Source organism: Nipponia nippon, unplaced genomic scaffold (genome assembly GCF_047370975.1).
Source record: "Nipponia nippon isolate SJK-2023a ecotype South Korea unplaced genomic scaffold, ASM4737097v1 scaffold_2, whole genome shotgun sequence".
NCBI lineage: Eukaryota > Metazoa > Chordata > Aves > Pelecaniformes > Threskiornithidae > Nipponia > Nipponia nippon.
The window spans coordinates 3018709-3038700 of record NW_028262336.1 but is presented as its reverse complement, the minus strand read 5'-3'; the positions used below and the strand labels follow the sequence as shown (position 1 = coordinate 3038700).

At 36.8% G+C, this 19992-nt stretch overlaps 1 protein-coding gene across 11 annotated transcripts in view; it reads left to right on the top strand.

Moving 5' to 3' along the window:
- STXBP5L (syntaxin binding protein 5L) overlaps nt 1–19992 on the top strand; it is a 207158-nt gene that overhangs the window by 128760 nt on the left and 58406 nt on the right. For all 11 annotated transcript variants that reach the window (XM_087756440.1, XM_087756444.1, XM_087756441.1 and 8 more), the window contains exons 12-17: nt 519–666; nt 1807–1874; nt 3111–3151; nt 6497–6714; nt 10716–10888; nt 17584–17709. In XM_087756440.1, the coding sequence (XP_087612566.1) occupies nt 519–666; nt 1807–1874; nt 3111–3151; nt 6497–6714; nt 10716–10888; nt 17584–17709 (774 nt within the window). The remainder of the gene's footprint in view (nt 1–518; nt 667–1806; nt 1875–3110; nt 3152–6496; nt 6715–10715; nt 10889–17583; nt 17710–19992) is intronic.

Below are 19992 nucleotides of genomic sequence, written 5' to 3'. Positions count from 1 at the left end.
GAAGTGAGAAATAAACCGAGATCTACTTCATCTGTTATTGCAATTGTTCATTGTAGAATCAGCAGTCTGCCAGCCCAATAAACTAAGCTGCTCAATATAAAATCTACAGTTGTATAAGTAGTTCTTAGGTCATAGTATATATTATATCCATGAACCTGAAGCTTCTAGAAAATGTGTCACTTCTGTATAAACAAGATTTTGAGATGTTGGGAAAAATTAGTTCCTAATCCTCATTCACACGAGTAGTCCTATTAGCCTTAGGAACTGTTCACATGAACGGGTATTTATGTTACAAGAAGATTCTTGTCACAGCAGTGGAATTTTTATATCTTTATTTGAGTAACTACACATTATTATTGACATTAAAAACAATACATATGTCTGAATAAATAAGGGAAAATGTACTTTATTAGTAATGATTTCACTTAGATTCTGTTATACACTTTAATATAAGAATTTGTTTTGTTCTATGGCTCAGTGTGTCACAGTGCTTCTAATAAATTGTCTTCCTTGACTAGTTTTCCAATCTTTGAAAATCCATATCCTATTGACATTCATGAGTCACCTGTTACCTGCACAGAATATTTTGCGGACTGTCCTCCAGATTTGATTCCTGTACTCTATTCTGTAGGAGCAAAACATAAAAAGCAAGGATACAGCAATAAGGTAAAGAAAACCAATATTTTTTTCAACAAAGAAAGTAGATGTAGAACCTATGTTTTTGTAACATCTTACCAAATTATTTTCATTTTACTTCTTTAATAATCACTTTCAAGTTGGTCCAAGCAGCAGCTTAGCAGCATGCTTACGGTCTGGTATTTGTCCCTCAGAAACACCATCACTTAAGCACAACCACTAATGACCATTATATAGGACTTAATCATTTGGCTGCTGGAGTCATGCCAGATCAGCCTGAGTTAAAGGAAAGCCATTGGTGTACAATTCAAATTTGTATGGATAAGTTATCTCTATCAAAGAAAAAAGTGAAAACATTATAACTGAAAGAAGATAGCACAAGAGCTTCAGTGAAAGTTGAGGGTTGACAGCACGTCTGTGAGATTTTTATTAAATAGGAATATTAATAATTATTTTACTGAGCTACCAAAGTCTTAACATAATGCTTTTAGAAATAGGACAAGCTGCAGAAATAAAAAGAGGAAATGCAATTATTTTATAAATTTCAAGTATTAATCTGTTTATGTATTGAGTAAAACTAATCCATCATAATAAATAAATTAGAAAAAATATTGGGTAAACAAATCAGACATCATCAGTTTTCTGTTCATATGAACAGAAGTATTCTCCACTAGTAAACACAAGGCAGAGGTGGTGAGTTCACGTGTTCTGTAAAGTGGCATTCCCTTATCTCATATCTCGTGGCATCATGCACAGATATTTGTTTCTGGGCCAGCTTCTTCAGTAGTCTTCATCCTCAAAATAGATTCTCAGTCTATTCAGTGTCCTATAGAAACTCCAAGAGTCAAGCAATCTGAAAAGAATAGCAGAACTGTTTGTCACTCCTTCCTCTAGTTCCTGTTTTGGATTGTTGAGTGTTAGCTGTGCAGAAATACTTTAAAAACATAGAACGTTAATTGATAACATAAAAATGCTATTAAGTTTCCAAAGCCTTAATTGATAATATAAAAATGTTAATAAGCTTTAAAAGCCTTGAATGCCACACATTTTTCTTCCTTTTATGAGTTGTATTGCTTTTTGGAGGAAGATGTTGTCTGCTCCTGAGTTTAAAAATCAACTGAGCAAGATTCATCAGAATGAGTTGTGATCTCTGTCCTCTTGTTTGTTTAGGAGTGGCCTATCAGTGGTGGAGCATGGAACCTTGGAGCTCAGACATATCCCGAAATCATTATTACAGGGTGAGAATGAAACTGAGGATTGGTACTTTTAAAATGCTAGTGTCTACAGCTTTTGATTGTGGGTTAGCTATAGATAAGAGTTGACCCTTCACAGAGCATGCATGTCCTGGCCTCTTCATTTGAGGTACGTAGTTTTTTCCCTTGTGCAGTCACCACAGAAATTCCCATTTGCTGTAGAAGATAGAACTTTGTACTCGGGGATGAACTACCATTAAGAATTACCATTTGAGGCCCCAGTGTTAGACAGCAGGTCTGTATACATGTGAAGGTGGGGTCTTTGGAAAGGAGAATCCATTGCAAGAGACTAGTTTGGCCTTGAAGGACATAGAGAATAGTTTTAAAAAGGGGAGCGGCTGTTCTTCTATAGCTGTCCTTTGCCTTCGGGGGACTTTGTATCTGGGGACAGTTTAGGAATTCATGTTAACACTCCAGCATTAGTGAGGGTGTGGTGCACTGGGATGAGTTTCACCCTGTGAGTGGAGAGACAGCCCCATAGCAAAAAGGCATAGAAAGGCTCAGATTGCAGTAGAAGCCCCATGAGCAATGCCTGATGGATTTTCAAGGGGCCATGCTGTAAAACAGAAGCTATTCAGCTATGATGCACTCTGTGTTTCCCTCTGGTCTCAGCCATGCTGATGATAGCAATATATTTGATAAATTGTTATTATCAATGATAATTAACACCTGTTTTTAAAAATGATGATGATGTGTGCAATAGTACCAATAAGGTGATGACAGGATTATTCTCATTTTAAACAGAAATGTCTCCTTTCTCCAGCTTTACTTCAGGGATGATTATTTTGTTAATAAATAGAACACAGCTGTAAGGTATTAAGCAAAATGAAGTTACCCTCTGTCTTTTCAAAGCTCGTTATACACGGCATTTTTAGAATGCATAGGCTTAATGCTGGCCCACTGCAAAGCCAAAAGTGCTGTAACTTAAACTTGTCATTAGTATGAGAATGAATTTCTTGCTGTTGAGATTTTAAAATTCATTGGGGACTTAGTTCTCTGTAGGAAATGCATGAAAAAGTATTTTATTAACCTAATCAAACTAATAACAAAATATTTTCTTATAGTTAGAATATATATCCTTATATATTGTCAGTAAGGTATGGAGAGTTACCACATGAGCAAAATACAGTTTTTCTGCTTATATTTATCACTCACTGAAAGTAGAAGATGTTTTAGAATTGCATCTTGTTTTAACACATTTAATTTTTATATTTTTTTAAGCCATGCAGATGGATCAGTAAAGTTTTGGGATGCTTCTGCCAGTAAGTTTCTAAAGTTCACTTTTATATAATGCTGACAAATCATACGCACACATATATATATAAAACGTGATATTTAGCAGTATGAGTAGTAATACCTGGGATGATATGATCAGGAATAATAAAGTGAAATTAGGCAAATTTTTATTAAATTAGGAAAAAAAACACTGCTAATGAGATGTATTAGAGAGAAAAGAGTGAAATTCTGTAAGAGGAATAAAAACTCCAGATCCAACATACCAAAACCTGTGAAGGATGAAGTGTTGGTAAAAATTCCCTAGGGCAAAAATTTCCTGTGTGTATAAGAGTGGGCTCAATTAGACCTAATATTCAGTTCCAGTTGTCATGTCTCTCCTATTCTGAGTACAATATAGTCTTTTTTACAGCTAAGTAAAAATAAAATATTAAAATACAATAATACATCTTAATTCATGTCTAAACTGGTGAGGATGGAGAAGACCTAAATCTTTTCTTGTCCAGCCTCAGGTTTCAGGAAATAATTGGGAAGCATTTCCATTCATTCTACCAGGAAAAAGCTTCAGAAACTACTTGTTCCATACATTCTAGCTATAACTACACATAGGAAAACCCAGCATTTTCCCTTACAGAAAATACATATGGTACTTATCAGTAAAATGTATTTATCAAAAATATACATACATTTTGGTTGAAAGCTAAAATATTCTGGTTCAAATAATGTGACTATCCTTCACAAAAATTGCAGTAGAGTTGCCTTGTATTCTGTCTCTCATGTGGTACAGGGATGTCTGGGTAGAATATCTCTTTTACAAGGTACCAGTCTCTTAAAGAGAAGAGAGTGTGAAAGAAACTTCTGTATGAAACGTTAGGCATAGACAGATTTAATTTGACCCTAATAACCAGTCTGTCATGGTCACCAAGAACACAGAGTATGAGATACTTAAACTACCTGCTACGTCCACATTGTGCCACAGAATTGTAATGATAAATACTGCTACCATGTCCAGCCAAATATGGGGAATGTTTACAAGATTTTCATGTCAGCTAAACCTGATGACTTTGTCAGGTAGTTCTCTTTTCGCCTAATACCAAATATTTTCACTCATCAGGTTGGACAAGGAGAAAATGAGTGGTGGACTTGGCAGTGCTGGGTTAACGGTTGGACTCGATGATCTTAAGGGTCTTTTCCAACCTTAACGATTCTATGATTTCCAAAGCCTCAATCACAAAGGAATTTTACATAGGCATGTCAACTGAACACAACTAGGAGTTGGGTTTTTATTATATAATTTGTCTATTTGGAAATGGAGGAAAAACAGATACATGCTGCTTAAAGTTTACATCTTCCAGCATTTTCAAGTTACGATAAACACCAAAAAGAAAAAAATTCTAATGAGCTCAACAGGAGTTTATCTGAAAAGACAGAAGTTTGAGAGTGCTTTAATATGAACAAAAACAGGATAATGACTTTTATTCAAAGAAGTAGTGTGAGGTATTAGACCTTGTCTTGTGCATATTTCATTATATACTTGCGCCCTTGACAAGAGTGTGCAAACACAGGCGTTAAAATTAGGGTGAAACAATACAGACTGTTGCAAGACCCCAAAGCATTTAGTGTATATGCTGCACAGGAATCAGCATGCTAGTCATTTCTTCTATAATTCTGGCAGGAATGGGGAAAGGAAAAAACTTCTCATAGGAAATACAAACATAACCCACTAATCAGTATGTACACGCTGCAACAGGAAATTTTCTTAGAAGTAAAAGCTTAGATGATCATGAATATTCACAATCCCTTCAACAGTAATGCTACTTTCAGTGCATCTCTGATGTCCTGGCCTTAATCCTGCTTTTCAGGGCATGTACTGCATTATTGGTACCATACTTGGTACTTTTTATTTACAAGGTTTTAATTATTACAAATTTTTATTATTTACAAGGTCTTAACTTTTTTAACAGAGTTCAAATTTCATTTGAGATTTCATAGCAAACATAATATCCTACTGGTATTTGAAGGCACAAAATACTTTGCTTTTAGACATATTTTAATTGTGTAATTTTGTATCTGAAAGCACAGATTTGTGGGAGACAGGGAATTGCTAAACCACTGAAGCAGTTTTCCAAATGTATCTTTGTTCAAAAGCCATTGCTGTTTCTTATTTGCCTTGTGCCTAGTAATTCACAGAAGCATAGAGTCTCGCCTTGTGCTTGTGCCCTGTGATTCTGTAATTCTTCCAATCCTAGTATGCATGGACCTGTGATGTCTGATTTGAAGTGCTACTCTAGATTTGCTCCTGGGACTAAGGGCATCCTGAGGCCTCTGCCACCACCACAGAAGGCAGGAAGAATTATGTATTCATTACAGAAGCACTTGCTGTAATTTGTGAAAATTTGGTAGCGTTTTATATGCTAAAACTTTAAAAATATAAAAAATGTTATATGCTTAAACTCCTGGAATATATCTGCACTGCAAAATGAAAATGTAATGTTGCTGTGTTCGTCATCCGGTTACATAACTAAAACACCGTTCTTCCATCTTTTTGTTGCTCTTGTTACACAAGCTAGCTAGTCTGATCTACCACAATTGCACTAACATATGTAACAGCTTTGCCTTTATGTATATACACATCTTTATAGTTGCTGGGCCTGACTGTCTTTTTCTGACCTTTTGCAGTTATTAATTAATGCCACTGATAAATTAATGTTAAAGTAGTAAAAAATAGGGAGGAACGTCAATAAAACAAAATAGGGTTCCTTATAATCCCTCCTTTGCCTCCAGAATTCACTGCAGTGGAGATCTAGTCTTGACAAAGGCTTCTGGATATTAAGGTTTTATATACAGGTATAAATACAGATATACTTATGAGTCAAGAAATTCAAAGCGTTTTAGAACTCATGTTTGTTCATGAAGACTTTGTGTTGCCCAGGCCACCAGAACACTTTCCTAACGCTTTCTCTTGAAGTGCCATACAGTCTTTACATTCTAGCAAGACAATAACCTCAGACAAATGAAATCTTAGTTTCTTATCTCATTAGGAAGGTAGCAGCATTATCAGAGCCTCTCTATAACATTGAGTATAAGCCTAATTATGGACATAATAGTTAACATACACCTTTGACATCCTGTCCCAGAAAGTACGAAGAAGTATTTCACAGACAAATATCCGTTTTGGAAATATTAAATACGTATCCTACCAGTACTGTGTACCAGAATAATATCTGTATTGTATAATACCCATTTTCTTCTCCTCTTAGGCCTCATAAGATTCTTTGTTATGCCACAACTGAAAAGAAAACGGTAACAAAGGAATTTTATAACTGATTTGATTCATGTTAGTCAGTATTTTTATATGTTTTAATATATTCCAGTTACTCTACAGATGTTGTACAAATTAAAAACATCAAAGGTCTTTGAAAAACAGAAACTGGGAGAAGGAAAAGCAACAGCTGAGATTGTAGAAGAAGATCCTTTTGCTGTTCAGATGATGTACTGGTGTCCTGAAAGCCGAATTTTCTGTGTGGCAGGAGTTTCTGCATATGTAGTTGTCTACAGGTTCAGCAAACATGAAGTAAATACTGAAATTGCAGTAAGTCCTCCAGAATTTTACTTTCTTATAAAAGAACATAAATTCTAAATCAAATTGCCTTGCTATGTCTGTGCTTATATACTTGAATAAAATTAATATCAAGCTGTATAAATATAGGTTTTGGGACATTCCATTTTAAACCTTTTGAGTGAAATTTTGATCCTGCTTCAGTTACTGACAAAAATCTGAGGTTTTGGGAGCCAGCTCTGCACTTTTTTTCTTTAATAGTAACATACAGTACAGATTTCAGACACAGTTTGCTTTTAGGACTTTATGATACAGTAAATCTCTGTTGTACTTACCTGCTCTAAAAATACTGGCTGCTGTATATTTTAGCAGATAATGTGCATTCTGTATGTACTTAATAATGCTCTTTTTAACTCAAGTATTTAATCTCTTTAATTTATGTTCGTCGTGTTTGTTCCACAAGGGGACTGAAAATTATCACTGGCTTTAACAAAATAAAGAGTTGATTTTTTTTCTGGCTTATGCTGACTTTGTTTCCCTAAAAATGGACACTATATGAAATGCCAGATTATTAATGGCTAAGCACTTGGTATTTTCCTAAGCTTTCTGTTGCTCTATCCTGTTCAAATACTCCTTTTTCTGTCTTCATGTCTTAAGCAGTCACCTTATTTCAGATAGAATCATACCGTTCATATTCTTTTAATGGCACTGCAGTCGCCTTGTACTTATCGTTGTTGTACAGCAAGTCTGACTTCTTGGTTTAAACCTTGCATTTTTGCACGGGAGCCACAACCACTGCTAACAGTGTGGCTGAACAGCATTTATAATGTAAAATATTCTTTCTTAAGTCTAATAAGTTTAACAGGAGACTACTCTTAAGGCAAAGCCAAACTAAACATGGCTGCCTCTCCTTCATTCTCTGGTGCTGGAGAACAGTTTGCAACTGCAGACACTCTCTTGCCAGAAAGTATTTATTTGTGTCTGCCAGCTCTCAACAAACCCCATGGGCTGACCCAAAATTTCCCTTTCATTTTCCACCTTCCCTGATTACAGTTCTTTTCCTTTTCGCACTATTTTAATGTACTTTAGAAAGTCTATAGTTCTAGCCTGGCAAAAACATGTGTCATTTTTGGCCTGTAGCCATGTGCCATCTGGTAAGGAAATTCATTACCTATAGCCATTCTGTTGTTTTCCTCTCATTTTTTCCCCCCAGAGGCAATTATTAAGCTAGGTGAACGTATCCTTTCAGGAAAGTTTTAAAATTAATGAACAGTAATTTCATGTTACTGACCAGATCATGTATAATGCTGCTAAAATTACTACATTTCCGTATTCTTACATCATTCCATAGCAAATGCACCTTATTTTTTATTACCTATCATTTGATGTCTTTATTTTCATGTCTTCTACTTTTGTGGCTGAATTGCATCAGAACCGGTATTTTCTAAAGTGTTGTAATATGTGCAGTTTAACAGTTTCTTAGATTTCCTCTGTAATTAAGAAGCATTTGTATGAGGAATTGTTCTCTGAAGAGTTGCTTTAATATTACCTAGTCTTGGTGGTATAGTCACTGAGTTCCCTGGGTTTTGTGCATCCCTGAGATGGGCCTCATCTCTTGGTTTCCACATTTTAGCTGCAAGCATTCAAGTCTTCACTCTTAAAATGGCGGGGGGTGATGGTGTTAATAAAAAGTATGGGAGTCTTTGTTGGAGTATGTACCTGGGCTGTCTGGCTTTGTACTGAGACTGAGCTGGTCAGTCTCAGGATTTCTTTCCCGCCTGAGGTGAGCCCAAGTTCTAGCACTTAGTGTCCTCCCTTTTTTAGCAGCCAGCCTGAACTCACCCTGAGTTCAGTCTACAGAACCCAGCATTTTAAGGACCCCATGTTGTTTTGTCTGCCTGACGTCAGTCTTGTAATGTTATTGCTATGGTAAACGGGAAGCGTGGAGGCTACTCAAAGGTTTCTCCATGTAGCAGGGAAGTCTGCTGCTGAATATGCCTTAGAGGCATAGGCTGTGCCTGGGATTTCCTCAGTAGAAGTATTATTTGCATCATTCCATATCAGATTCTGGAGGCAAGTAGTATGCATGAGACAAATTCTGCTTCATTTCCAACCTTGGAGTCATTGCCATGCAGTTATGTAAAAAGCATTTGCTGTTGCTGTTCTTGCTTTTTCATCTGAATCTACTCCGTCCTGTCTCTAAAGGATATCTAGGTGTCTGTTAAACATGATCACTTTCTCAGTGATCAGTCTTTCCTCAGTGAAGCTCCTCCAAAGCTCTTGACAAGAAGCACGGAAAAAAAGTTTACACTAGTTTGAATGTAGAAAGGAAAATCAATGAACCTGGTGATGGGATCCTCCGAAAAGATCTTTACCGTGTGTCAAAATAAATTGGTACAGCAGGTCTGTACCCCTTCCAAGGCCCAGTCAAAGCAGGGACCAAAAAGTAAAAAAAAATTCACAGTCATGTTATTAGCCTAAATTTTTCCTTCACTCTGCAAATGGACAGTAGCTATAGCTTAACAAAATGAATTTTAGTAGAAAAAGGAAGACACAAAGAAAACATCCAAAGAAGAATGATGCACTTCTAACATGTCAAGCAGAAGAACACACTCGTCAACAGTTACTCCAGTCCTGCATGAAGATTAAACAGTATTATAAATTTTTTTGGTCAGCAGCAATTAATTCCAGGAGATTAGATTTTCCTGAACTCAATATTTCACTCATTAGTCTTTGAAGGCGAACGTTGTCCATAGGTTTCTTAGCTGATTCAGGCCAAAAATATCCATGGATTTTGCAAGGAGAAAACAAAAGTGACATTTTGAGAAAGGACTCTTTCTATTCTGATTGAGACAAATCACTTCTTTCTGAAATCTTATGTTTTAACACAATGGTTCAGAAATAGGAGAGTTTTCAGTACTGATCTTTATCTCCCAATTCTTATAAAACTTAGGTATTTTCTTAATACTGTCATCTCTGTTCTGGTGATGATGTCTCAGTGAGAGATCCCTAACTAAGATGGAGTTTGCAGTGTCTAAATCTGCAATTGCTTCTGATCACTTCAAGGTGCCAGCACTGAAATTACTATTCAGTTAGTAATCCCAAGACCTTATCTCTTTGAGGGCTGTACCTTGGTTTTTATTCTTTTTAAAATAGGGATCTCCTTGGACAATTCATGAGGTAGAAAGAATTGCCCAATATTTACTGTGATTCTTTGAGATGATTACCTATATAGATTTGAGCTCCCTGTCCAGTTTCCCCTGTGTTTTGGAGTCCTTCAGTTAAGGTTTCCTGAATTAGTGGAAAGAATTGAAGGGTGTTTGGGCCGGTTGGTCTCCTTTTCCCTATCTAGAGAGCCCTGAAGGAAAGCAAAAGGTAACTGGTTTGAACTTTGCTTTCTAGAATCTGCCAAACTCCTGTTCAGTCTAAGGAACACGGAACTCTCTGTGCTGTTATCTCTGATTTCTTGACCCCCACCTATGGCCAAATTAAGTTCGTTCATCAGTACTACCCACACTGTCCGGCTTCTGCATGCTGGCTAAAACCTGTCTTGTAGAGACTCTGTTATACTAGCAATAAGGAGGCAGAGTTGATGATCATTCTTTTAATAAATTTGCTTAGGAAAAAGATAACAGACAATAGGCGGAAAATTTTCATGGCGTTTATCCTGAATGATGCCTTCTTTTGCCAAAATATTATTTATTTGGGGGTGAGTGATTAACTTCTCTTTTCATAATAAATGCTGGAAAGTTGTGTTCTTGCCTTTCACTTACAATAAAAGGCTTGAATCAAAGTGAGCACTGGAAGAATATACCTATGTATTTCTCCATCAGCACAGGGCAGATGACTAGTTCCTATCTGATGTTGCTGTTAGGCTGCATAAATAACAAATGACAGTATTCTTTGCCTGCAAATGATAATGATAAATGTGGGGGGTTATTTTTTAAAAAGGCTTACTGTTATTTATTTGAAAATAATAGAACTTTCAGCAGCTTTCTTTATTAAATTATAACTTAGCTTTTTATTTATTTAAGTCATTAGAGGTACGACTTCAGTATGAAGTAGAAGATATCATTACTCCTGAACCGGAAATAATTCCTCCATTTCCAGATGCCTCCTCCCAGGTTCCTTCTTTAAAGAGCCTTTCAGGCAGTACCAACACTGTAGCATGTGAAGGAACGATGAAGGATAGTATCCCATGTCTTAGGTAAGTCTATGCCATTGTTCAAAGATTTATCTTTCTAAAAAGCATTCCTATCTTTTGTATTATCAATCAGTTAACTATCAAGAAAAAGAGGTTAATCTTTTTAATCTTCTTAGTGTATGCAACACAAAATGAGAAGAAACCAGAATATGGAACAAACAAAAGAATTAAGGCAAAATAATTAACAAGGGATTTTAAAAGGATAGAAGCCAGTATGGAGAAGATAAACTGTTACAGGAAAGGTTTGACCGTAATTTTCCAGTGTGATCTAGGAGTAAATCTTCGTCTCATACCCACAGTTTTGAGTGCAATAGAAACACCACAGAATAAATTAATGAATTTCTGGGGAACTTTTTTTTTTTTGAGTTCACAAAGAGACTTCCATAAGGCAGACATGTGCAAAGCCTTCCCTCCTTGATTAATTAGTATAACACTAAACTCTTTCTTTTTGAAAGAAGTATATGCATTTTGTGGTGTGCAAGGGATGGAAACTGTGTTCCTACCCATGAAAGAATCTTTAAAATATACAGTTAGGAAACAGTTGCACTGTGTGGAAGTGTCTATATGTTTAATCTTTACAAAGAAGCAAATTTTTGTCTGCTAGAGTACACATTGGCACTGTTTGGAGTAGATTAATATGTTCTTACTAATAAGGCAGATAAATTATGGGTTTGAATAGTTTCAAAACAGAGTTCCATATAAAACTCCATAAACTGTAATTTCCCAGCAACGATAGTTCACTGCTGATAACAATTGCTCTCATTTTAGTGAATTCATTATTATTTCAGTCAAATTATTATTAGACATTTTAAATGCCTCAATTATTTCAAAAGCAGTTTAAATGAACATTGCCTGACTTTGCAGGTACTTCGGGCTGTTGAGCTCCTGAAAATAGCATTAGCATTTAAAAGCAATATCATTACATTGTTCTTGCAAAATTAACAGTATTTTTTGGCATCCTGTTCATTTGTCCACCTCATTCATTCAGGCAGTTGAACCTCAGACCTCAGGTAGTCATTAATATAAACCATGAAAATCAATAGTAAGGCAGAGAGAAGTTATTCAAAAAATCCCAATGTGAAATCTATTTATGCCATTGAAATCAGCAAGAATGCAATTGATTATTTCAGTGGCTAAGATTTTCCCTTAAGGGATTCTTATTTGATTTGGTCTGGGGAGGAGAGGAATTGTTGATCTTGGAGGCAGAAAAGCTGTAATGAACCAGTAGAGGTTCTGCTGGTTAGTTTTTAGGAGTTGGCTTAGTTCCATATAATCTCACATTAAGCTGACCAGCTGATTTTTGTCCCATTTTACACAAAGTAAATGTAAGTTTACTTTGACAGAGAAGTGATTTTTCAAAGTCAAAGTAAGTATACTACTAGAACTGCTGGCATACTCCCTCTTACATTTATGTGAAAGTATACTCTCATCCTTTTCAATACAATATATAATTATCCACACTTTTCCCCCAAACCCTAACTGGGTCCACATTCCTTTTCTGTTAAAAAACTTCTGTTCTAAGCAGAATTATGATGATAAGATGAAAGTAGTGCTGGAAACGCAGAAAACCCAATGGAGACCTGGATGATGCTGTTAATTTTATGTGCAAGTCATTCAGGTGGGCAGCAGTACAGAATCTAAGGTACAGTGATAATAACGTAAAGCTGCAGCCTCTTACACGTGGAGGGTGAGTGCACAACTTGAACTATATTGATAATCACGTAAAATTTTATATACAGACTAGCTTTTAATCTTGGCTCCATTGTGTTTACTTTCATATCTGCTTCTCAACCTTGTTACAGGAAATGGGTGGCACTCCACACTATGTAATTTTTGCTAGTCAGAAGTCAGAATGACTGAATGTGTTTGTGTCTGCGAATAGGTACTACTGAAGGGGCTGAAGTAATGAAAACATCACATTTTTCTGAAATCAAAGACAAATGTTACCAAGAAAGGCAAGCAGCAGTGTGGAATAAATATTGTTCTTGCTTATTTCATAAGATTTTATAATCAAATATGCAGCTATAATAACATAAGAAACTGATGTATTTGTGATTATCCAGATAAATATTTTTGATGTAAATACTGTCATCAAAAAGCTGTACCTAGAATGCAAGTCTTTGTTCCCAGATTTTATCATCCCAAAATTAGGTCAAGCAGGGGTTTTGACAGTAGCTCCAAATAGCTCCAAAATGATAAAGAACTGTCTGCAATTATCTCATGAAGAAAACTAAAAAACAAAACTTGGCAACAACCAAATTCAATGTAGCATAACAAGAACATGTGAAGGAAATCACTGAAATATCTACATTCCTGCTGCGCATACTCCTGCAGTCTGTTTAGGCTTATAGTATAAACACTTCAAAAAAAGCAATCCAAAACAAGGTGAAGAACTAAATATCAACATTACTGTTCAAGCAAGATGGTTAGTGAAACCAGGGAAATGGCTCAAACATCCTTAAAGAGGAAGGTGTGATAGGAACATGGGAATGACAAACTGAGTCTTGAAGTCTGAAACCATTTTACTCCAGTTTTATGGTCTTTCACCAACTACAATTTATTCTATGCTTAGAGAAAATCCCTGTGAAATAACATCCATGTTACCAAAGCAGATGCTCAAATTTGCAGTGAAAAACAGAGAGAGAAACGTGTTTGCCTTTTTTGCTCAGGTAACAACAATCTGAAAGAAAACTTAGCAGCCACTTCAAGTTCTCTGTTTTTTTCAGCATGTGGTTAAAAACACATTGGAAACGTAATATCATAATAAAAACATGTTTTAGAAGATCAGAATTAATTCTGCAGCCATTGTCAGTCTCATTGTAGTTTGTTTAGAAGAAGAAAAGGATAAACACATTGCCTCAACAGATGTTTGTTGGAACTCACCATAGCAGTGTGCTTGACTCTTGTGTTCTCCCACATCAGTTATCCATTAGAAAATATGGATGGAAAGTGTGTCTGCTCAGCTGAAAGGGCATTAGACTTAAGTCTTGCTTCTTGGATCTCATTTACCTGTTTTATATTTTTTATAACATTTTTAAGGGCAGGAGCTGAAAACTGAAAATGGGGTACAAGATGGAAACACACCACCCACCACTAGTATGCCTTTTAACGGCTTATCCACAGACATAAGTGGAAGGGTCCCATCACAAAAGATACTCTGGAGGACTACTTGTATAAAATATTCAGCTTCTGCTTGCTGTGAAGTTTGTTTGAAAAGTGTACATCTTCACTGTGTACAACTCTTGTTTCCCCAGTCTCAAAAGACCCCTCTCCCTTAGCAGCTTGAGTTCACAGATGTTTGTCCCTTTGTTCTCACCACGAATACTCCTGGGTCATCCAGGGCTTCATTAAGCTTATGGATAGTGTCACTTCAGAAATGCTCATGGATATTTATCTTATGAACAAAGGAAAGAGCAAAGCTTTAGTGCCAGCAGACCAGGTAAGAAAGTGCAAAACTTTGAGCAGAGGTTTGCTGTTAATAGAAGACAACAATACAAAGCTATTGCCAGCTGTGGTGGGTTGATCTTGGCCAGCTGCCAGGTGCCCACCCAGCCACTCTGTTACTCCCTCCCCTCAACAGGGGAAGAAAATAAGATGGGTTGAGATAAAGACAGATAAAGACAGAGAGATCACTTACCAATTTCTGTCACAGGCAAAACAGACTCAACTTGGGGAATAGTAATTTAATTTATTGCCAATTAAAATAGAGTTGGATGGTGAGAAACAAAAACAAAAATTAAAACACCTGTCCTCCACCCTGCCTTTTTCCCAGCTTCACTCCTTCATTTCCAACTCCTCTACCTCCTCCACCCCGAGCAGCACAGGGTGGATGGGGAACGGTGGTTGTGGTCAGTCTGTAACAGCTCCTCTCTGCCACTCCTTCCTCCTCACACTTTTCCCTGCTCTGGTGTGGGGTCCCTCCCACGGGGTACAGTCCTTCAGGATAAACCTGCTCCAGCATGGTCTCTCTACAAGCCGGAGTTCTTTCCCCTGCTCCACCACAGGGTCCTCCATGGGCTGCAGTGTGGATATCTGCTCCACCATGGTCCTCTCCACAGGCTGCAGGGAAATCTCTGCTCCTGCACCTGGAGCACCTCCTCTCCTCCTTCTTCTCTCACCTTGGTGCTTGCAGGGCTGTTTCTCACATTTTTTTTCCTCGCGCCTTACTCCCAGGCAGCATTTTCTGCCCTTTCGTAAACATGTTTTCCCGGAGGTGCCACCAGCTTGGCTGAGGGGCTCAGCTGTGTCCTGCTGTGGGTCTGTGGCAGAGCCAGCTGGAACCAGCTAGAATGGGGCTCTGTCCGGCACAGGGCAGCCCCTGGCCTCTCACAGAGGCCACCCCTGCAGCCCCCCACTACCAAAACCTTGCCACACAACTTAGGTACTTCTGCAGTCAGAAAGGGGAAGAGCTAGGAGCAGGTCAGGGTCATGAAGGGGAGAGGAGATGGTTATGTCTTCAAGATCCAAGTGAAGGTCTCATTCCTGATCCTGAAATGCTGCATACATTCTGCTATGATATCCAGATATGTGATACCCAGATATGTGACCCCATATCCTCAGGTATGATAGGTATATTCTGATAGGGCTATGGAGTTTGAGGAGGCTGCAGGACCTGAGAAAGTAGATTAAATTAATTTTCTACAAGTTGAGTCTGTTCTACCTGCAACGGTAATTGGTAGGCGATCTCCCTGTCCTATCTCAACCCATGAGCTTTTTCATCTTATTTTCTTCCCCCTGCCCTGTTGAGGAGGGAGAGTGAGAGGGCAGGTGGGTGGGCACCTGGCAGCCAGCCAAGGTTAACCCACCACAGATACTAAGGTCTTATTAAGAAAATAGGCATTATGCTTTAAGAACTTTTCCAGAAAGTATCTTCAAGTGCTTGTACTGCTAATACCGAGCTGGAGATATTATCTCTTTGTGTTACAAGGTACATCCATGTCCGGTCTTCAGTCTTCTCCAATGCTCTATATCAGACCATAAAAATGTGCAGTCCTCTGTTCTTCATAACTCTGTCAGAATTAGAACACTATTTGCGTTGTACATTGTCAGTTGTGCTAGTGGAGTTATCTCCTTCAGAACTTTTTCCCTGTTGTCATTCTATGGTTATGTTTTACTTCATTTTACTTCAGTTTTCTGCATCTATCTTCAATTTTCCAAGATTGCTCGTAGCCCTATTTGCCACCAAGGCCTCCATCCCAACAGATGCAGTCAGTGTAGCTACCAAAAAACTGATAGCCCTGATTGTTGAATGATAAGTTTGAATATCCTCTCTTGAGAGAAGTGCTTACTTACTTGCTCCTGAATAGAAATTAGTTGGATTTTTTTCCAATCTGATCCGTCATCTTTTCAGGTGTATGGGCCAGGGCTGCTTGGAAAGCTTGCTGAGTCACGTCATAGTCACAGTCAGGAGATAGTCTGCATCATTAAGAGTCATCACAGATCTCTTCTCTAAGATCCAAAACATGGGATAATATTGCTTAAGTTATTTATGGTAGAGATATATGTACAGAGAAGCACTTACAGCAGAAAGCAATATTATGTGCCAAAAATTGCAGTTCTTCAGAATGTGTTGTCCATGTCTGTATTAACTAGCTGCTCTCCTTCTTCTCCTGATTCTTAGTCTTCCTTTGGGTACTGTTTTTCACAGGGATAGAGGATTATATGCGATAGACCGCCCTATTATGGCTGTGTGCAGAGGGGTGAAATATAAGCAGTCTCACCATTTAAAGCTACAGTAAAAATGCACTGGCCAGTGGGCTTTACGTATAAATTACTACCTACAGTGTGAAGGTACTAAGGAATAACATGACTACCTCAAAGTATTGCTATTCTTGCATAGTATCTTCTTTCAGTGTATCGTCAAGTTAAGTTCTAGCAGTCAAGAGCACACATAAAGCAGTCATTGGAAGTGTTCAGTTCTTACACTCCCCCTTGATATGTACACCTTCACTACCTGCTTTGCAAGTCACTGAACTTGCCATACCAGAATATGAAGAGGTGTTAATAATTATATCAGATTTTATGTAGGAAGCATTCATTCATTAAGACCAGATCTCATATTAGGTGATTATACTCCTAAGAGGAAAACAGGACTTGTTTGCGCTAGATGGACAAATAGAATTAATTGTCAAGTCCATAAGTTTTGAATGTGCTGCAGAAATGTACATCTTCTCATCTTCTCTTGCCTCTTTGCATTTTTTGTCGTGCTTTACTTCAGAGCAAGAAAGTTCAAAAAATACAGAAATGTCCTGTTTCAAAGTTTCAGAAGAAAATATTTTAGGTTTTCCATTCAAGTTGATGATTCATGATGATTTTTTAAGTATGCATTGTATAGCATAAGAAAATATTCTGAAAAAGGAAAATCAAAGCAAAATGATTAAGCAAAAAATATTTTTGTTGACCCCCACCTACATCTTCTCCAGAGTTTCTCTTGTAGGGAATGTTGAAGTTTTCAGATTTGTTTCTACAACAGAAATGAAAGTCAAAACCTGGAATTCCTTTCAAAATATCCTTGTTCTGATTGGAATGCCTAGTCTCAATGTAGGGGTATATGCACAGTATGCTACAAGTCCTGGTACTGCTCTGGACTTATTAAGGGATTGTGCTTCACTAGTATTTTCTTAAGAGAAACAGTTGTTATTCATGGCCCAATCTGTCTGTTTGTTTGTTTGTTCTTATTTTGTACCTCCTCTTCTTAGCGTTAAGACTCGACCTGTGCGAATGCCTCCTGGATACCAAGCAGATCTTGTTATTCAGTTGGTGTGGGTGGATGGTGAGCCTCCACAACAGATTACCAGTCTTGCTGTAAACTCTGCTTATGGACTGTAAGTAACTCAAAATGGAGGTTGCATTGCTTTATTGTTTATTGCACTAAATCATGTATTTTCCAGTTACACTTTGAAGTTTCCCGCAGACAATTAAAGCCAGAGTAAAAATAATAAAAAGGTGCTGTAACCCAGATTCTTGGGGAAAAATTATTTGAACTCACATGAAGATTGTAATATGAGATGTTAAACTGCCATTCTTGTCCATATTTTTACTATTCCTATTTAAAAGACTGAATCTTTTCACATTATTCTGTCCATCCTTTCCAATGAAATCTAATTACCTTTCAAATCTGTAATTTTTAAAGTTATTTTGAAAGGATCACCAAGGTGAAATAGATTTCATAGAAAATGGTGATGTGAGTAAGTGTTAAATGTCATTTACCATGACATCATTTCTTAGTTGGAAATTGTCTTCTGAGAACAGCATTTTTATTTCTGTGCTAATCTCTGTTTGCAAGAGGACCAGTGACCTGAAATTGAAAATTGAATAAGGAACATTCAAATGCTAAATTCTGTATGGAAATGCAAGTGAGCGTATCTGTGTGTATTTTTTTCCTCAGGTTCAATTTATTTGACAATGTTTAATGTTTTCTCTCACTGAGAGTCACCCAGATACATTAAAATGGTTTTCCCTGTAGAAGGTGTTACTCCAATAAAAACTATAGGCTGTAATGGGTGTTAGGGGTCTGACTCCTACTGATTTTCAGTAAGTCACTTGACTCTCTTCAAAGACTTTGGAAATTTTCTTTACATTTGTGCAAAAATATTTTTGTCTGGGGGCTGTTTTGTCAAGTCTTTGGCTTGAATTTCCAGCCAGTTTCCTATTCATGAACTCTAGAAGTTTCTTTTGTTTCACCATACCTAGATGCATTTGTCAACTGTGCAAATTGTTGGGTTTTGCCTAATTTGCTCCCTTGCAGGTCTCAGGCCTCAAGACAGCATCTGACTTTCTCTCACTTGTAAACTACTCTGACAGGTTGCAGTTCTCCTAGTGTACTCACAGTGGTTTCCTAAACATACCTGATTCAACCAAATGCTTTAAATTCCTTCCTTTGCTAGGAGCAGTAATAGTTTACAGGACAGCTTCATTTAAAACACCACACTAAGTACATGAGTGTTTCAGAAATAAATGCGTGTATCAATAAAATAGCACAATTACTTAAATTTAACTTTCCTACAAAAGCTACCCAAGAAAGGCCTATTTTTTTAAATCTCTTCTCTTCTCTCACCCTCTCTCTTGTCTCTAAACTTTTTCCTTGGGCCTATGACAAGGTACAATCCTATCTTTCATCAGAATTATTGTTTATTACTTTAGTTTTCTCCTGTTTTCTAGCCTCAATATGGAAAAACTGTGACAGTTCAGCATAAAGCTTGAGCATATGTCATTTTTTGCCATGCTAGTTGTAGAGTTATTTGGGTCATCTTTTGCCTAAATTTTTTTCCTATAATAATCAGTTTAACGAGGAGGAAGGTATAGGATAGTAAGTGTGTTCTGGAGTATCTACTTCCAGTATTCTTTTAATTGTTTTGATTTCTGTAACTATATTACAAATAATAGGAACTTAGTGTCCCTGATGTTACTGCAGCCATGAAACAGAACTAAAGCAAGATATAAAAAAAACTTAATCCCCACCAAAGATAAAAGACTTCAGACATTGTGAAATTTTATTTAATGTATTTTGTTTACTTTTAACAGTACCAAGCTACAAATTAGTTAACACCTGATTTATTTCTGTTGAAATGAATCATCAAAAAACTTCATCAAAAAAAAGAAAGGAAAAATTTACAAAATGCTTCAATTACAACTGAAGATTTACAAGGTTAAATACAAATAACAAATTTGTTTTAAAGTATATTCTGTTGGACTGAAAGCAATCTCCGATAATTTATTACCAGCTCATGTGATAAATATTTTCAGCCAATCTACATACTAATTATCAAGAAATGTTTGATGAGGATTTTATGGCATTTCTGTGAAAGATACCCACAGAATAGAACATCTCCTAGTAACTAGTGCTATTCATCACTCAAAATTGAGAAATTCGTTGTGCTTAGTTTGTATTTGATTTTATAATGACTTGGATATTAGCAATTTATCTTAAGCCTTGTTAATAGTAATGTCTGTCTAGATTTTCTTATCATTCCTCAGAAGAGTTATAATATTAATGAGCAATTTCTGATTTTTCTTGGTAAAATATTTTTTTTTAGGTATCAGAAATATATCCATGGTTGTGTGTGAACTTAGAGAAGTTTAGAAAAATACAGACCAGGAAGTGATGA